Here is a 17,969-nt window from a genome sequence, read left to right as displayed (position 1 = left end):
GTCTGTCAGGCTCGTGCAGTGAATATACACATGCCCAGGCAGCATGTATCCCATATCTGCGCGGACTTCCAAGTCACTCGTGAGGTTGGAGGCAGGAACGGCGCTGGAGTGGGAGCAGCAGAGAAGTTTTAGTTCCTCGGCGAGCTTGAGTTCATCGCCCATCCAAGAAAATGGAGTCGTCCCCGACTGGCTCAGCTGCAATGCTACGCGTACAAGCCCGTCGTTCGCGCCTTTCTGCGCCATCTTCTTGACGTGGGCCAAACGAGCGCTCCAACCGCTCCGTCCCGCCGGAGTCTGGCCATACTGGTCTCCGCTCATGCCATAGCAGAAGAACGCCCGGATCCCAGAGTCCTGCAGCCCGCGCAGCTCAGCCTCCGCGTGTTCGGCCGAGTGGAACGACTCGCAGGTGTCCATGATGGTCGTGACCCCGCTCTCGATTGCCTCGAGGCAGCCGACCAGGGCGGACGTGTACATCTCGTCGACCCCGGTGGCCGGAAGCCAGCGGGTGTAGGTGTTGGACAGGAAGTGCCAGAGGTGCTGGTCGACGCCGATCCCACGCGTCAGGCTCATGGACACGTGGCGGTGGGTGTCGACCATGCCGGGGATGACGACGCCCTCGGAGGCGTCGATGATCTCGGCGTCTGCTGGCGCGGAGATGTCTTGCGCCCTGCCGACGGCTGTGATGATGCCATCTTCGACCAGGACAGCGCCGTTGTCGAAGTCGCCGAGGGAGTCGTCTAGCGTGACCACGTAGCCGCCGGTGATGAGGAACTTTTCAGACATGATGAAGGGAAAGGAGTTTGTCGATGTTGGGTTACGCACAGTTGAGATGAGGAAGAATTGTTCAGGCGAGAGGACGAGATGTTTTGCCAGATTCGGTGAATTGGACCATTTAACCCACGGAGGCTTATATTTCATTGCCTTTGTAGGCAAGAGTAAGCATGATTTTATTACATCCTCAGTGGGAACGCCTCTTTGGAACAGGTTCTGCTTGAACTCGCTCTTCGCGCTTCCGTCAACGCGAACGGAAAGTCGGCCATTACCAGTGGCATTTTCCCCGAAAACACCGAGGCCGTTGATTCATATTCAAATGAATCATTCTCGACCAGAATTGCGGGGTCTCCATGCATGGTTTACAACTTGCCAAGTCATGTTGTCGAGGATCCATCACGATAGTTTCACTCGAGTGACCGGCGCTGTAAGTCATGTGGTGTTAGCGCGCAAATAGGCCAAACCATCGCAAAAGATGTTCCAGATCCCTGTAAAGATGCAACTTTATGGGGATTGATACAATATAAAAGAACAAAAACTCCGATAGCTTTAGATTTTGCATGGGAATTCACTGGCTTGGTTCGTTTGATTGGCATTTACTGAGGTCTAACAGGCGATACTGGCCATTTTGTCACTCGAGTGACCTTCGATTGCTTAGTGGAGGCCATTGCTGCGGGCCTGTGGGTGAAAATGGCCCATAACTATGTCAAACTACTGGGATCCCTATGCAGGCGCAGCGCTCGTTTGTGGTTCAAGGATTGAATGGTCTCTCTCTGAGATGTAGATGCGGGCAGACTCTAGGCGTGGTGGATGGCTGTCAACCCGTCAATTCGTTTTTGAAGCCGTAAATATACCGTAATTCGATTGATCCCTGTCTTTAACATCACTCAATGTCATGACGATCGTCTCAAAGAGAAGAGTTGAGTCTCAATTGCAGGTGTTAACAACAGAACAACAAAAGCCAACCAGTCTAGGATATGAATACACAGCTTCTCGAAGCTCTAGTTCTACAATTGCCACATGGGTATAGGCACCCCCGACTGAACTTTAGTTTTCAGCCCCTGAAACATTTATAGAGCATTTGGCCGGTTTGGTCATGAGACTGTCCATCGCATCAAACGTTTGCAGACTCTCGGGAACTTGGCAGATCTCCAGGTTGCATATCGTTAGAACCACAGGGATTCTAAACTCGATGTACGCCAACCGCCGCCCAAAGCATCCCCGCACGCCGTTGCTAAAGCTCATAAAAGGTCCAGCCTGGGGGTCAAATTCGTCGCCATCCGGTCCTGGCTTAAGCCATCGCTCAGGTATGAACGATTCCGGGCTGACCTCCCACGAGCCACGAACATTCGGCCGAGATCTGGAAGTCTCGCTTCGCAATGATTCGTCAACTTCTATGGGTGCTTGGGTGATGCCGGGACCACACAACGGCATGAAAACCTCGGTTCCTTTAGGTACTCGATGACCCAGGATCGTGGTTTCTACTTGTGCCTGCCTCACAACACCCATGATTGGGCCGGATAACCGCAAAGACTCTTCCATGACTGCTTCCAGGTACGGCACGTCGACTTTTGTTATTTCGGAAACCGAAGGCTGTCTTGATTGGGCCACAGACTCGGCAAATGCCAATTGCAAAGCTCGTCGAAGCTTCTGCTGGACATCTTGGTGAACCGTAAGATGCTTAATTGCCCATTGGAAAGAAGTTGAGGTTGTCTCGTGGCCTGCACCAATGTAGCCGTACAGCTCGTCACGGAGTTGAGAAGAGTCGAAAGTGGGTAATCGGCCGGCCTTCTTGGCAGCGTTCATTTCGCGCTGAATCATGTAGTCCAAAGCAGACCGGACCGGCTGGCCTTCTTCAAGCCGTTGAACAGCCAGAGAGACCTGATTTTCCAACATCCGGTGTCTGATGGCGTATGCCTCTTTCATCTGGCGTCGACGGTTGTTGATCGCATGGTACAGCCAAGGAGAGGGTGCCGTCAGAGATACCCCGACAGCCTCCTGGTGAGCGTGGTGCGAAACGAGGTCTTCGTCAGGGGGTTGCTCGGGGAATTCGACTTCTCCGCTTGTATTTGGCTTTGCAGCAGCCGTTTCGTGGATGATCTTGATGTAAGCTTCGGTTGTGTTCTCGGAGTCTCCCTCGCCAAGGGCAACTTCTTTGATGATATCGAAAGTGGCCATGTTGATGTCTTTGTCAGCTTGAAAGGGCAGACCACTGGCTTTTTTTGCTTTAAACTTCCACAGCTCGACAAGATTCAAAGTGTTGGAGTACATTGCTTGAGCAGATACCTTTAGAATGTCTAGTTAGCGTTGGGAAAGGTCCCTCTCATTTCCCAGACTTCACTTACGGTATTGAGAAAATTGGGGGTCATGAGATCCTTCACCAACTCCCGATTTGCTTTGAACTGGGGATCCCGAGTTCTCATCCCAATGTGATGGTTTCCGAGAACCCCACGAAACGCAGCGAGGTTCCGCTCGCCATGATCGAATTCCTTGTTTCTTCGGAGAAGGATATCTTGAGCCTCGCGGAAGTCTGACAATAGAAGCATCGGCTGTGAAAGCGGAGCTACGAAAGCTTGAACAAGAGGGCTTTTATGTTTCGTGTTCTGCTGAAGAAACCAAGCACGCGGTCTCTTGCCCTGCTCCTGTAATCTTTGCAATTCTGCCGCATCGCCAAGTATGGATTTTGCTGCGTCTTTATTGAACGGTATGCCTCGAAGAGGTTTCGGCAGACCGTAGAGCCCATCGATAAATGAGAAACAGAAGAGATACAACGCCTACGACGCCCGCGGTCAAGGCGCCCGTGGTCTCTGCGAAAGTGCAAGCCATAGTACGAAAGAGATGTAACACGGTAAGAACTGTGATGTGATCATTGTGCTTTGCAATTGCAGTTGCAATCCTTGAATATTTGACTTTGACACCCGGCCTATGAGTCGGCGGGAATTTTCTCGCTTGACTCCCTTTGGGAGTCACTGACTTCCGGCGAAGGCCGGCGACGGCCGGCAAAGCCGATGTCCGTCTCCCTAGCTTTTCTCTCCAAGCCAACAGACTTTTGAACATTGACCATCATCCTGCCCGTACAGTGCGTGGGTTTTGTCCGAGCCGCCGTAGTGAGCTATGCAAATGCCGGGGCATCTAAGTGGGGTATAGAAAACAAGGATTCAGATGTGCACAGGAGACAACCCGAGAATTCTTCTTCGCTTGACAGAATGCGATGGCCGAGACTGATGGGAAACTAGGATCTGTCGGGCGGTCTCAATGTCCGTCCCTTACATCCCTGCCAGAGAGAGTGTGATGATGGTTAATTAGACTTAGGACCAAACTCCCTAACGGGCCAACCTATAGCAGGTTTGTTCTCGTCGGTTACACAGACAGCTACAGTTACCCTGTACATAAGCGAGACTGATGCGAATGCCTGACTGACTCAAATCAGCCGACATAGCTAAGAGATGCCTACTACTTGCCAACGCATGTCTCCATGGTTGATGTAACATGGGGCGTATCCGATCTAAAAGCAGAGTAGACACTATATTTCGTCCTTCCAATGACATCAGAGACGAAAGAAAGCATGACAGAGTTTTGCACGTGGGTTTGTGTGCCAAGACAGTTCACTGTACGTGTAGTCTTCGACGAACCACTGTAGGTGGGTGTGGCACACTACTTGGCCAAGAGTCAGTTACAAGCCCGCCAAAGGACGAGGGTGCCTACACGTACACTACACTGACTGCGAAACTTAGGCATGTTTCCATACAGTCGGTATCATTCTTACCCTCCCAAGGAGGCTTTCCAACAGGTCATCAGAAGTATGTATTGCGAGAGGGGATGTGTCTAGCCGAAATATACAATCTATCAAAGATCTCCATCGCTCAGGCTCGCCATAACTGTCTCGCGCCAGTAGGAGGTGGCGGCCAGTCCCGCCCCTGGTCCCAAGCAAACAGAACCAGTGGCCGACACCAACGCAGCAAGCACTGCCTTCTTCGTTGTGATGAACCCCTCGGATCTCATCGTCCAGATGTTGTACCAAGAAAGGGCTACAGAGGCTAAGCCGAAGAGATCAAAATGTCTGGCCAAAGATCCCGCAGAATTTTCCACAGGACCCGCAGCGTCCAATCTTGAATAAGCCATGCCAGCAACGCGGACCGCACCGCATAATCCTGCGGCACAAGCGTACGTAAACTTCAGCGCAGGTACATCCTGCTGCTGGTACATCGCTACGAAATCCTCTCTTTCATTGTACGACGGCTCCTTCGTGGCATTTGCAGGCTTTTCCTTTCCTGCAAGCTTTTGAAAAACTGCAGACAAGCATTCTGTGAGAAGCGAACACACAACAGGCGAAAACGCTACAAGTGCTTCAGCTGCTTGGCGGATATGAACGTTTTGAACCGGCAAAGCTGCAATGACGGCAGGCACCAGCAAGCCTGTGACAACCGAGGGCAGGATTGACTTAGCATATCTTGGGGGAACATGTCTTCCGTAAAGAGTACTGGACCCTTGAAGAACCATGCCTAAGCCCAACAGAGGAGTCACGGCGTCCGGACCAAAAGTTGTGGACGCGAGACCACCTACCGTCGGCCTGTACAGGATGTCAGACAGGGTCCCAGGGTGTTGAGTTACTTTACGTACCAGAGGAGAACAGAAAGCCTATTGCCCACGCGGTGCCCTTCAACGAGCCCTAGAGTGAGAGTGGAGAACAGACCATCAACACCGAGGTGGGGGCTATGGAACGGGCTTCGTCTCGAGGCGTCGTAAGGCGAGAGTCTTGCAGACGAACCGGCGGCAACAGAAGCCAAGAACAGCTTAGTCTGCGTCTGCATAACACTCCTGAACGTGGAGAAGTAGGCCAGTCCACCAGAGTGGTAAAGCAGTGCCGCAAAAGACCCTACAGAGAGGATTGTTGCCAATCTCAACACGGCCCTCTCTGTTATGGGCTTTGCGGGGAGTTCATCGTCAAAAGGAACAAGCCGACCTCGCTTAGGCATTGCAAGGTTCTCGACTCGAGGGCCGGCTTTGAAGATTGGGAGCGCAACATTGAGGAACCCGTCCTCTTTCAGAATAGGAACCAGGTACTGCGTTACGATTTTGGAGAAGGGCGATCTGCCCGTCAAGATCTGCTGGAGGTTGTGGCCTTCGGAGACCAGCTTCTTCGCTCGGTGGTAACGGATTGCGTGAACTCGGGCGACGGCACCCTCCACCAGATCAGTGGAAAGCTGTTCAACGTCCGGATACTTCTCGAGCAATTCGGCAATGGCGTTTCCAAGGAGCGCGGCCGCTTCTATGGCGCCGTTGCCTCCCTGGCCGGAAACCGGGTCGATCTAGAATCACGTTCGTGGTTAGTTTCTTTGCGCCGCAAGGTTGACTCCGAAGTCTGAGACGAACCTTGTGACTCGCGTCTCCGATGCATACGACGCGCTTGTAGTGCCATTTCTCGAATACATACTCCTCTAGAGGCACTAATGTGGCCATGATTTTGTTCTTGTAAATGTCGCCGAACGTCACCTCGTCGTACAATCGATCCGACATATGTGCCAGAGTCAGTTTCTCTGTGTCCTGCTTCGAATATCTGGGGATGTCTTTGCCGCGCTTGGTCTCGCCGACACCTTCGAAGAGAAACCAGTACGTGCGATTGCCCGGCGCGTCGACGATGAGATAACTCCAGCCGTCATTGTAAGCAGTGATTTGACGGCCTGCAGGCAGGTTTGCAGGTCGTTTGGATATGCCGAAAATGCATCTCGTATCAACGGGCACTCCTGAAAAGAAGCAGAAGGGGCTTGTTAGTGTTGTGCCTACGTTGCAAAAAGACCATGTTCTTGGATGGTAGGTATTCTCTTTTTCCGGTGCGACAGGAAACCTGATACACTTACTTGACTGCTCGTTGTGCGGGAAATACCCAGGAGTTTCTTTGATACCAATACGCCACATCTCGCTTCTGACAGTGCTATGTATGCCGTCTGCACCGACAACTATGTCGCCCTCATAGATTGAGCCGTCAGTGGTATAGACAGTGACGCCCTTGTCGGATATGTCGATCTTGTTGACCCTCTTGGATGGGTTCACTTTGCTTTTCTGCTTGAGGTTGTCATAAAGAACTTGTAGGAGCATCTGTCTGTCGATGAAGATTGAGGGATACCCAGTCCTTTTCTGGCGTAAGCAAAACGGCCAAGGTAACCACTACTCTGGATTTTCTTGCTGGCGCGGGCAGCGTACCGGGCTTCCAGATGATGAGTTACGCCGCTGCTAGGCGTGGTAGTGGCGTTTTACTCCCCCGTTCAGGTGCAATCACCTCATACAGCTACTCACCTTGAAGTTGCTGCTTTTAAGCGGTAAAGTGATGCCTGACATCAATTTTGGGCTGAGCAAGGTGAGCAACGGGTGAGCAGGGACGAAGCGGCGAAGTTGTGTTGGTGCAATTACTAGCGCCTAACAGCCAACAGAGCATCCTAAGAGCGGATCATAATAGGTGGAGGACGAAGAACGAGGAAACGTAAACAGAAAGAAAACACGAACGCCCTGAGTCCTAAAAATATTTTCTTGCGTTCTTCTGTTGCCTTAGTTGATTTAGATGATATCACGTCTCTGATGAGTAACATGTAGAAATCCTGGGATCTGCTAGGATATGAGTCTGAATCCTAGGATCTGGTAACCGTAGTGTGTCTGTAATCCTGGGATCTGTCAGGCATGGTGTGCCTGAATCCTGGGATCTGTTAGCTGCAATGTGCTTGGATCCTAGCACCCATTCCCTGTAGTATATCTAAATCCGAGGATTTATTAGCCGACGTGATTCTGTATCCAAGGATCTGTTAGGTGGTGCGAGCACACCGATCCTAGGATCTGTTTAGCTGGCATTACGTAGGTATGGTGTGTCCGAGCCTCTGTAAGGCTGAATCTGACGGAAATTATTTGCTCACTTTTAGCGCCTAACATCAGACCTTGCAGGGCTAGTACCATTAAGGTGGTGTATGCGCCTTTGCACAGCTAATTTAGCGATCACTCAGTGGATTCAAGTTGAGGTCTTGTAGACGCTGAAATAATGTTGAGTTCTTTTTGAGTGGACGTCTGGTATGTGCAACTGTTTATTACGGTCAGCTATCTAATAGTAGGGTCTGCTAATAGAAGCTAGAGATTAATATATAATAACAGTATACTAAGGTTATAGTTATAGGCTTTATAGATTAGTAGTTAGAAGCTAAAGTAATTAGTTTTAGGCTTAATAAGTATTTATAGTAAAAGTAAACTAAAAGTATCTAAAGATGTTTATAAAGTTAATTACTGAAAAACTATAGAAGTTTAACTATAAACTAAGCTTAAGTTATACTATATATAAGTTTAAATAGTATTTTTTATTTAGTTACTATTTCTAATTTTAATAAAGCTTATATATACTAAAGATAGCTTCTATATTCTTAGTATATAGATTTCATCTCTTATTTTATCATTATATAACTTATATTATAGTTCTTTTATTTCTAAGTAAGTTTCTACTATTCTTATAACTCTATAATTTAAATACTTTATTATAGCTACTTAACGCTTAAGTAAGTTATTTAGCTATTAATTTTATAAATAAGTTATAATATTAAGTCTTCTCTCTAAAGGTTTTATCTTTAAAACCTAATATAAGTAGGTTATTAGTTTTAAGTTAGAGATCTATTAATTATGCTTTTTAATTTTACTTATAATACTAATAATATATTAAGTTATATTTAAAAATTAAAACAATTTAAGTTAGCATTTTATTCTATTTATAAAGATGTTTTTTACTACTTTAGTTTTAATGATGTTATACTTTATATATACTACTTTTGTACAAAATATATATGTTAAATAGTAGAAGGTATAAAAACTTATTAAAGATGTTAAAACTTAAAGTATCTTTATAATAGTTTTATAGTAGTATTAAGTTATAAGTCTTTATAGTGTTTAGTAGGTATATATATACTAATTAGTTATAATAATAAAGCTAAATAATTAGTATTAAGAATAAGAAGAGAAAGAAGAATAAGCTAGTAATATACTACTTAGCTTTTATGAAAAGTTAGTATAAGTTTAAGCTAAAGTAGCTAAAGTAGTTAGTTATTTGTTATATATTTATATAATTTAAGAGAAATTAAAAGAGCGTTATATAAAGATATTTTCTTAAAAAATATAAAAGTTAGAAGAGGATGATATTCTTTCTATATTAGATACTTATGAGAATAATATAATAAGAGATCTTTAGTTTTAAAATATTAAGAACAATTTAGATTAAATAAGTTTTAGTATTAGTGAGATGTTTGTAGATCTTAGTTCTTTACTAAGAGACTTATAGCTAGTGTTATCTAAAGGTTTTTAGTTATTTTCTAGTGTTTCTAAGCAAATAAATAGTTTTCTTTGTTACAGTTTATCTACTTCTATTAGTAGTTAAATATACTTATATAGATATTTAATTCATAAGTATTATTAAGCTGAAATCATAAGTAACTCTATTAATAGAGTTACTAAGTATTAATGTTTTTCTTTGCACTTTTAGTACTATTTTTAGTATTTATTAAGTTCTTTCTTAGCGTTTTTTAGATTTAACTAAAGTTTTTATGTGTTGTCTTTATATTTATATTCTTTCTATTTCATAAAGAAGTAGAATTCTTTTTTATTAGATATAATATAGTTAAAGATTTGTTCTACTTTATACTTTAAGTTATTTATTTGTAATCTTTATAGTATTAGTTTAAGTAATAAGATATAGAATTTTAAGACATATTTTATTATATTAGATAGGTTAAGCTTATAGTTAACCAGTAAAACCTTTTAGAGGACTTTAAAAGGTTTAAGTTTTTTGAAGTTTAGTTTGTTATTTAGTTGTTTTATTTTAATGTTTTGCTATATAAAGTAAGCGCTATCTTCTTCTTTTAAGTTTAATCTCTTAATCCTTTGTTTATTACTAAATTTAGTTATTTGTTATTATATAAATTTAAGTTCTTTTTTTATATTGTCTTAGATGTTTTTAATTTGCTTAATTATAATAATAGCTTTAAGTGCTTTTAAGCTAGCTTATAGTTCTCTATAAGTAGTTATCTTAAATCTATAGTTAAAATAGAAAGAGGATTCTTTAGTATTTTTTCTAACTACATTATTATAAGCAAATTAAGCTATTAGTAGTAGTACTACTTAACTGTTTTAGTTATAGCTAATATAAATATAGAGATAGGTTTTAAAGATCTAATTAATTTATTCTATTTGTTTATTAGTCTGTAAGTGAAATGTAGTAGATATTGCTTATTTAATACTAAGTTATAATATAATTGACTTTTAAAACTTAGAAATAAAGATCTTATCTCTATTTAATATAATTTCTTTAAGTATACTATAGTTAGTAATAATATATTTAAGTATTATATAAGTGAATTCTTTAGTATTACTTAATCTTTTATATAAAATAAAGTAAGTATACTTTATAAGTTTATTAATAATAATAAGAATACTATTATAATAGACTTCTATAAGAGGTTCTTAAAACTTTAATAGCTTAATAATAAAGTTAAATAATATAGAGTACTAAGTAGTTTGTAGTATAAATAAAAGTTATAATAATCTATAAAGTTAGCGTTAAGTTAGTTTACTTTTTAAGTAGATCTTATAATTCTTAATTGCTATTTTGATATATTCTCTAGTGACCTTTTCTTTATATTATTGTTATTATTGTTTTTAAGTCTTTATAATTTCTTAGTAACTATTTGCTAATATGCTATAGAATTCTATAATTACTACATTATTTAGTTTACTAAGTAGGCTAGTATTAGATTATTTAGCTACTATTAAGGTTTTTATAGTAAGTATTAAGTCTTTATTATTATTATGCTTAAGAATTATTTAGGTTTCTTTTAGTATTAAGATATTATAGTTTAGTTATTAGCTGAAAGTGTTAGCTCTACTGTTTTTTAATTCTTTTTAATAAATAATTTAAAAGTTGAATTCTAAGAGAAATTCTAACTATCTAATTTATCTTTTATTAAGTTCTTTTAAAGTAGTGAAGTATATTAAGTTTTTATAATTAGTATATATAAGTACTTAGTAAATAGTTCTTAAAAGTAGAGGTCTCTATTCTTTAAAAGCTTTAACAATAGCTATAAGTTTTTTGTTATAGATCTAATAGTTAAGTTTTAATCTATAGAGTTTATATAAAAAGAAAGTATAAAAATATAGATGTTCTTTTAAGTCTCTTTAGAATAGTTATGCTCTAAAAGTGAAGTCTAAAGTATCTGTTTTAACTTCAAAGTGTTCTTTAAAGTTTAAAATTATTAGAACTAGTTTACTAGTAATATAATCTTTAATTGTTTAAAAAGCTATGCTCTAAGCTTCTTTTTATTTAGATAGTTAATTCTTATAGTTAAGGTTTATAAGAAGTGTGTTAATTTTGCTATAGAGTTTAATGAAATTTTAATAGAAGTTAATAAATCTAAGAAATCTTTAGACTTCTTTAAGGTTTATTAGTATTAGCTATTTTTAAATAGCTTAAATCTTTTTTTTAATATATTGATATATCTAAAAGTAATTATAAATTTGAAATATTCTACTTCTTATATATAGAATATGCCTTTTTTAGTTTAACTAGAAGTTTAATATCTTAAAGAGCTTATAGTATAAAGTATATATATTCTTTATATTATTCTATTATAGTAGAGAAAATAAAGATATTATTTAAATAGATAACTATAAAGATATCTATAAACTTTTTAAGAACTTAGTTAATTATATTCTAAAAAGTACTTAGTATATTAGTAAGACTAAAAAGTATAATGAGGTACTTAAAATATCTTTTATATGTTCTAAAAGTAGTCTTCTATTCTTCTCTTTTTTTATTTAAAGGAGGTTATAAGTACTTTTAAAGTTTAATACTATAAAGTAGTTAGCTCTATAGAGGAGTTATTAGAGTTTGTTAATTAAAAGTAGTAAGTATTAATGTTTAATTATTATTTTATTAAATATTTAGTAGTTAATATATAGTTATAGTTTACTGTTCTTCTTTAGTATAAATAGAATTAAGCTTCTTATTAGTGAGGTTAATTCTCTAATGTAACTTTTTTTGAGGTTGTTATTAAGATATTTATCAAAAGCTTTTATTTCTATTAAGTTAAGTCTATAGATTTTATTAAATTTAAGCTTTTTCTCCTCCTTAATAGAGATTTTATGATTGAAATTTATATATTTAAGTAGTTTAGCTTTTAGTTTAGCTATTAAAAGTTTCTTATAAACTTTATATTCTTTTAGAATAGATAGAAGTAAGTTATTATTTTATTTAAGATCTATTGTTTTTAGTAGTTATAATATAGCTTCGTTTACTTTAAAGTAGTAACTATATCATTTTGCTACTTTATATTTAAAAAATCTATTCAAAGTTTAAGTTCTATAAAGCTACTTAAAGATTAAATTGTTATTATTTAATAGAGTTAGCCTATTCTCTAATTTATTTGTAAGTTATTCTTTTTAAGCTATAGTATTCTTAATATAATGTTATATGCATTAAGTTTAGTAATAGTAAATTAAAGTTATTTATTTTAATTTAAGTAACTTATTTTAAAGGATATAGTTTTATTTTTAATAGTTTCTCTTTTATATTAGACTTATTCTCCTTCTATATTACTAAGCTAGTATATATGTTTCTTTTTTTACTATAGTAGTTATAATCTATTTACTACTTAAAGTAATATAAAATTCATTTTAATTCTACTATTAATGAGCGTAATATTTATAATGTTATTAATAATAACTACTAACTACAAATGCACTTTTTAGTTTAAAGATACTAAATAAATAGATCTTATTATTATTGCTTATTTTAGTTCTTTATTAGTAGATAAGTTTAGTTTTTTAATTATTCTTATTGTTTTAAATAAGGAACTTATTTTTCTTTCTATTATACTTTTGTAAAGTGATTTTCTTAAAATTAAAGCTTTAAGAGGCTTAGTTCTTCTTATAAAAGTCTATAGGCTTTTGTTTTCTAAGTTATATATATAGTATTTGTTTTTTTAGTATTCTTTTCATTTTATAGTATTATTATACTAACACTTCATAAAGTATTATAAGCTTAAGCTGAAAATTACTAAATTATTATTAAATGTAATTATAGTCTATCTAATTATAATAGAAATAGTGTACACATTTTGAATAAGGTTTTTGTTATGCTTTTTGGGGTAGAATTAGTGTTTATACTTATCTTTAAGATGTTCTTTATATTTATTAAAGAAGTATTATAGCTACAAAAGAGTTTAGTAGTATTAGTACTAAATATAAAAAGCTAAATAATGTTCTATATAAAGTTAAGAGGTATAGTCTTTGTTTTATTAGGTTACTAAGATATTATAAAAGTGTTACTATTAGTTATTGCAGTTTATATTAATTATTTAGTATTAAGTAAGTTATTAAGTTCTTTCTTTATTATTAGATTTCTCTTTAGAGCTAGTGTTATTTATATTAAAGATGAATCTATAAGTGATTTCTATTTAAATATGTTAGTAAGTAATATTATAAAGTTTATCTAAATTATAAGAGAAGCTTTCTCTTTTATTAAAGGTTTAGCTACTAGTGAAGCTTAAGAGTTACTATTCTATTAAGAGATTGTATTAATATTTAAGTTTGTTATTTAAGTTATCTTTAGTTTTAAATTCTCTGATTTAATTTGCTTTGTATTGAATTTATATTTTAAAATCTTTGATTTTTTGTTAGGTTTTCTAGTTATAACCTATAAGGTTATTGCAAGTGATTTGTTTTTATGTATTAGTAATATATAGAGCTAGTAGGCTTATTAGTTTAAGCTATTGTATTTAAAGTATTTCATTAAGTTGTTTAGTAGTCTTTTAAATTATCTTACTATTTATTCTTAAGGCTATTGCAAAAGTTTTTATTTTAACTTCTAAGATAGTTATATTATAACTTGTTCTCCTTTAGTTTAAGTTATTAAGCTAGTGTTTTATAGCTTCCTTATTACTATAGTAAGTGAAGCATTTGTTATTATAGTATTTAGTTTATAATAGAGATATATAAGGTATCTTAGTTATTATACTAGCTTACTTAGTTTACTTAAATATAAGTTTCTAGCTAAGTTTCTTAAGTTACCTATAGTTTTTAGCAATATGTTCTATCTTTTTATAGTTATAGTACTTAAGGTTTTATAGTTTTTTTGTTATTGTTTTTAATAGTAGCGCTAAAATCTATAGGTCTACTATATTATCTATAAGAAGTGCTTTGTTAAGTGCTATTCTAGTTATTATAAAGTTTATTGTTATTATACTAGTTATTAAATTTGTTCTAAAGTTACTATTAGTATTTATATTTTAAGTTTAAAATCTGTTGTTTCTCTCTTTGTTTCTTTTATTATTTATAAAAGTAGTTATTAATTTTAATAGTATATTCAATATAAGCTAAGAAACTAAGAGGTGTTTTTAGTTTAGCTATTTTAATTTTAATTTTATTTTTAAGTTCTTAGTAGAAAATAAAGATTTTGCTTTTATTAGTTATATAGAGTCTTACTATTAGTGTTTTAAATTCTACTGTATAAAGTATAGTAAACTTAGTTTGTTATAAGTAGAATAAGTCTCATTTAGCTTATTTTCATTTATTAAAGTTAAAGAAGAAAGACTTTAAAGCCTTAATATAGCTTATGAAACTAAAAGAAATATTTTTCACCTCTTTATTATACTTTTTAATTAAGTTATTAAGCTATTTCTATTATAGAAGTTTAAACTAAGTAAAAGCTTATCTTTAAAAGAAAGTAGCTATATATACTACTTATTTAGTATTATTTTAAAATATGTTAATATAGAAAGCTTAATAAGTTTATACTTATACTAAATGTCTTTTAAGTTGTCTTAAAGTTCTATTAAAAGTAGAAAGTATATTAAGCTTTAAGCGTTTATTTTAACTAAAGCTAAAATAATATTAGTAGTAGCTTAAAAGGTGTTAACTTTCTTTTTAAGTTCTTAAGTTTTACATACTTATTTTTAGAGTTCTTTAAAGGTATTAATGTTTTAGTTGAATATATTATATATTTCTTTAAAGTCTTTATTAGTTTTATTAAGCTATTACTTAAGTTCTTTAGTATTATCTTTGCTATTTAAGTTGTTTTTTATCTTTTATTTTTTTATTTTTTATATAAAATTCTAAGAGGTTTATTTTTTAGAAGTAGATAAAGTTCTAAAGATAAAAAGCTTAATAGAAGCATAAGAAGACATTTTATATTATTTAGTAGGTATTAATAGTTAACTTATTAAATAAAAGTAATTAAAGTATTATAGTTAGCTATTTAATAGTAAGGTCTATTAATAGAAGCTAAAGATCAATATATAATAATAGTATCCTAAAGTTATAGTTATAAGCTTTATAGATTAGTAGTTAGAAGCTAAAGTAATTAGCTTTAGGCTTAATAAGTATTTATAGTAAAAGTAAACTAAAAGTATCTAAAGATATTTATAAAGTTAATTACTAAAGAGCTATAGAAGTTTAACTATAAGCTAAGCTTAAGTTATACTATATATAAGTCTAAATAGTACTTTTTATTTAATTACTATTCCTAATCCTAATAAGGCCTATATATACTAAAGATAGCCTCTATATTCTTAGCGTATAAATCTAATCTCTTATTCTATTATTATATAACTTATACTATAGTTCTTCTGTTACTAAGTGAGTTCCTGTTGTTCCTATGATCCTGCAGTATAAATATCCTATCCTAGCCGCCTGACGCCTAAGTAGGTCGGTCAACTGTTATCCATATATAACAGGTTGTAACATCAGGTCCCCTCTCTAAAGGTCTTATCCTCAAGACCTAACATAAGTAGGTTGTTAGTCCTAGGTTAGGGTTTCGTCAATTATGCTTCCTGATTTACTCATGATGCTGACACTATATCAGGTTGCATTTAGAAATCAGATTCTCATGAGACTCGTTATGCTTAGATTTAGTGCAACTGTAAGGCTCTCAGTGCTCTAGTTAATCACTATAGTTATAATATAATGCCTTATTCTCCTTGTTTTCAGCATAATTAAGTGTGCAAAATAGACCTCGCTAACTTAAAGCGTTATGGCGAGTGTGTAAAGCAGGGTTTCTCAAACTGTGATAGTGGTGACATGGCAAATGCTTATAAGTACCTTAGCACCTTAGTGTTCCCTGGTGTTGCTGATTTGTTGCAGTAGTGAATTGTTGTTTTAATAAGCAAAAGAAAGTGGAGCGGGAGGAGGAAGAGGCTGAGGAGGCGTTAGAGGTGCTGCAGACTCAGCTTGCTGCCGCTCTAGGTCGTTTATCTCGTCTTTAGAGACAGAAAAGGTTCTTAAAGGAGCGTGGTTTGGATCTGATTCATCGGGGAATGCAGTCTGTGGATGAATGGGAGGCTGAGGAACATGCTCTGGAAGCTCAGGAGTCCCAGGTGATAGAGGATTTGTCGCTATGGGGTGCTCAGAATAAGTTGGATTAGTCTTCTCTAGGTACTGGGGTGGTTGATTTAGGCATCCCTCTAAACGTAGGTTCTTCTGAGGTTTCTTAACTAGCTTCTGGTGTTCCTAGGCGGATAAATAGTTTTCCTTATCGCAGTCGATCGGTTTCAGTAGGTGGTCTGGTGAAGCGATATAGGTGCCTAATTCGTTTATATCTAGCGCTCTTTTGGACCAGTATAACAGGTATTAGTGTGGCTCCTCGTTCTTAGTGTTGTTGCCAGTAGATCGTAAGTTCTTCTGCTGCGTTAGTGATATTTTTAGCTGGTTCCTATATATTGTCTTTATGTCTGTATCCTTTCTATTTGACGAGGTATTAATACCCTTCTGGTTCTTTGAGATAGTTAATAATTCGTTCGACTTTATACTCTGGTTCGTTATCTTCGACGATGATAATATCGTTTGTCTGTGATCCATGTGGTGCTGGTTTGAGGAGTGAGACATAGAATACTAGGTGACACTTCATGGTTTCTAGGAGTCCTAGTTTGTAGTTAACTGGTGAGATTACTCGTGAAATTTTGAAAGGTCTGAGTTTTTTATAGTTAAGTTTGTCGTTTGGTCGCTTTGTTTTGATGTTTCGCCATATAAGATAGGCGCTATCTCCCTCTTTTAAGGTTGGTCCCTTAATCCTTCGTTTGTTGCTGAATTTTGTTATTCTTCGTCGTACGAATTTGAGTTCTTTGCATGCATTTTCCTGGATATCCTTGATTTAGCGTATTGAGGCGACAGCTTTTACTGCAGCTGGGCCTGTTTGGGGTTCTCTATAGGCGGTTGGTTTAAATCTATAGTTGAGGTAGAAGGGGGATTCCTTAGTACTTTCTCCTACTGCGCTGTTGTAGGCGAACTAGGCTATTAGTAGCAATATAACCTAATTGTCTTAGTTATAGTTGACATAGGCGTGGAGATATGTTTCGAGGATTTGGTTGATTTGTTCTGTTTGTCTGTTGGTTTGCAGGTGGAATGCAGTGGATATTAATTATTTGATGCTGAGTTGTGATATAATTGACTTCTAGAATTTAGAAGTGAAGATCTTATCTCTGTCTGATATAATCTCTCTAGGCGTTCTGTGGTTAGCGATAATATATTTAAGAAATATGTAGGCATATTCTTCAGCGTTACTTGCTTCTTTATACAGAATGAAGTAGGCGTACTTTATAAGTCGGTCCACGATAACAAGAACGCTGTCAAAGTGTGTTCCCATAAGGGGTTCTTAAGACTTTGGTAATTTGACGATGAAGTCGAGGGATATAGATTGCCAGGCTGTTTGCAGCATAGGTAAGGGTTGTAGCATACCATAAGGTTGATAACGAGCAGGTTTGCTTTTGAGGCAAACCTCATAATCCTTAATTGCTTTTGCCACTCGTTCTCTAGTGACTTTTTCTCTATATTATTGTTATAGTCGTTTCTAGGTTTTTGTGATTCCTTGGTGACTATATGCAGGGCGAGCATAAAACTCCATAATTGCTTTGTCGTCTAGTTTGCTAAGCAGGCTAGTACTAGATCGTCTGGCTATTATCAAGAGTTTAGTTGCTAGCATTAGGTCTCTATCGTTATTTCCTTTGAGAATCACCTAGGTTTCTTTAGGTACTAAGATGTTATAGTCTGGTTGTTAGCTAAGAGCGTCAGCTCTGCTATTATCTGATCCTTTGCGGTGGATAATTCAGAAGTTAAATTCTGATAAGAATTCTGACTATCTAATCTGTTGTTAATTTAACACTTTCGAAGTTGTGAAGTGTGAAAGGTTCTTA

General features: G+C 36.4%; 2 protein-coding genes across 2 annotated transcripts; both read right to left on the bottom strand.

Moving 5' to 3' along the window:
* Positions 1 to 1,818: 1,818 nt before the first annotated feature.
* Positions 1,819 to 3,317, bottom strand: CGCA056_v013661 (Cytochrome P450 monooxygenase TRI13; the record flags this gene model as incomplete). Its single annotated transcript, XM_037328904.1, has 2 exons — positions 1,819 to 3,057; positions 3,117 to 3,317. 2 exons carry the CDS (start codon positions 3,315 to 3,317, stop codon positions 1,819 to 1,821), a joined length of 1,440 nt encoding a protein of 479 aa, XP_037172619.1.
* Positions 3,318 to 4,617: 1,300 nt separating this feature from the next.
* andE-1 (FAD-dependent monooxygenase andE) lies at positions 4,618 to 6,867 on the bottom strand (the record flags this gene model as incomplete). The annotated part of the gene is made up of 4 exons (XM_037328903.1): positions 4,618 to 5,341; positions 5,392 to 6,080; positions 6,145 to 6,515; positions 6,630 to 6,867. 4 exons carry the CDS (start codon positions 6,865 to 6,867, stop codon positions 4,618 to 4,620), a joined length of 2,022 nt encoding a protein of 673 aa, XP_037172620.1.
* Between the last annotated feature and the right edge of the window lie 11,102 nt (positions 6,868 to 17,969).

The sequence above is a fragment of the Colletotrichum aenigma genome (genome assembly GCF_013390185.1).
Source record: "Colletotrichum aenigma strain Cg56 chromosome Unknown KSG_Cg56_contig09, whole genome shotgun sequence".
NCBI classification, from domain to species: domain Eukaryota; kingdom Fungi; phylum Ascomycota; class Sordariomycetes; order Glomerellales; family Glomerellaceae; genus Colletotrichum; species Colletotrichum aenigma.
This window is presented reverse-complemented; position numbering and strand designations above follow the sequence as displayed.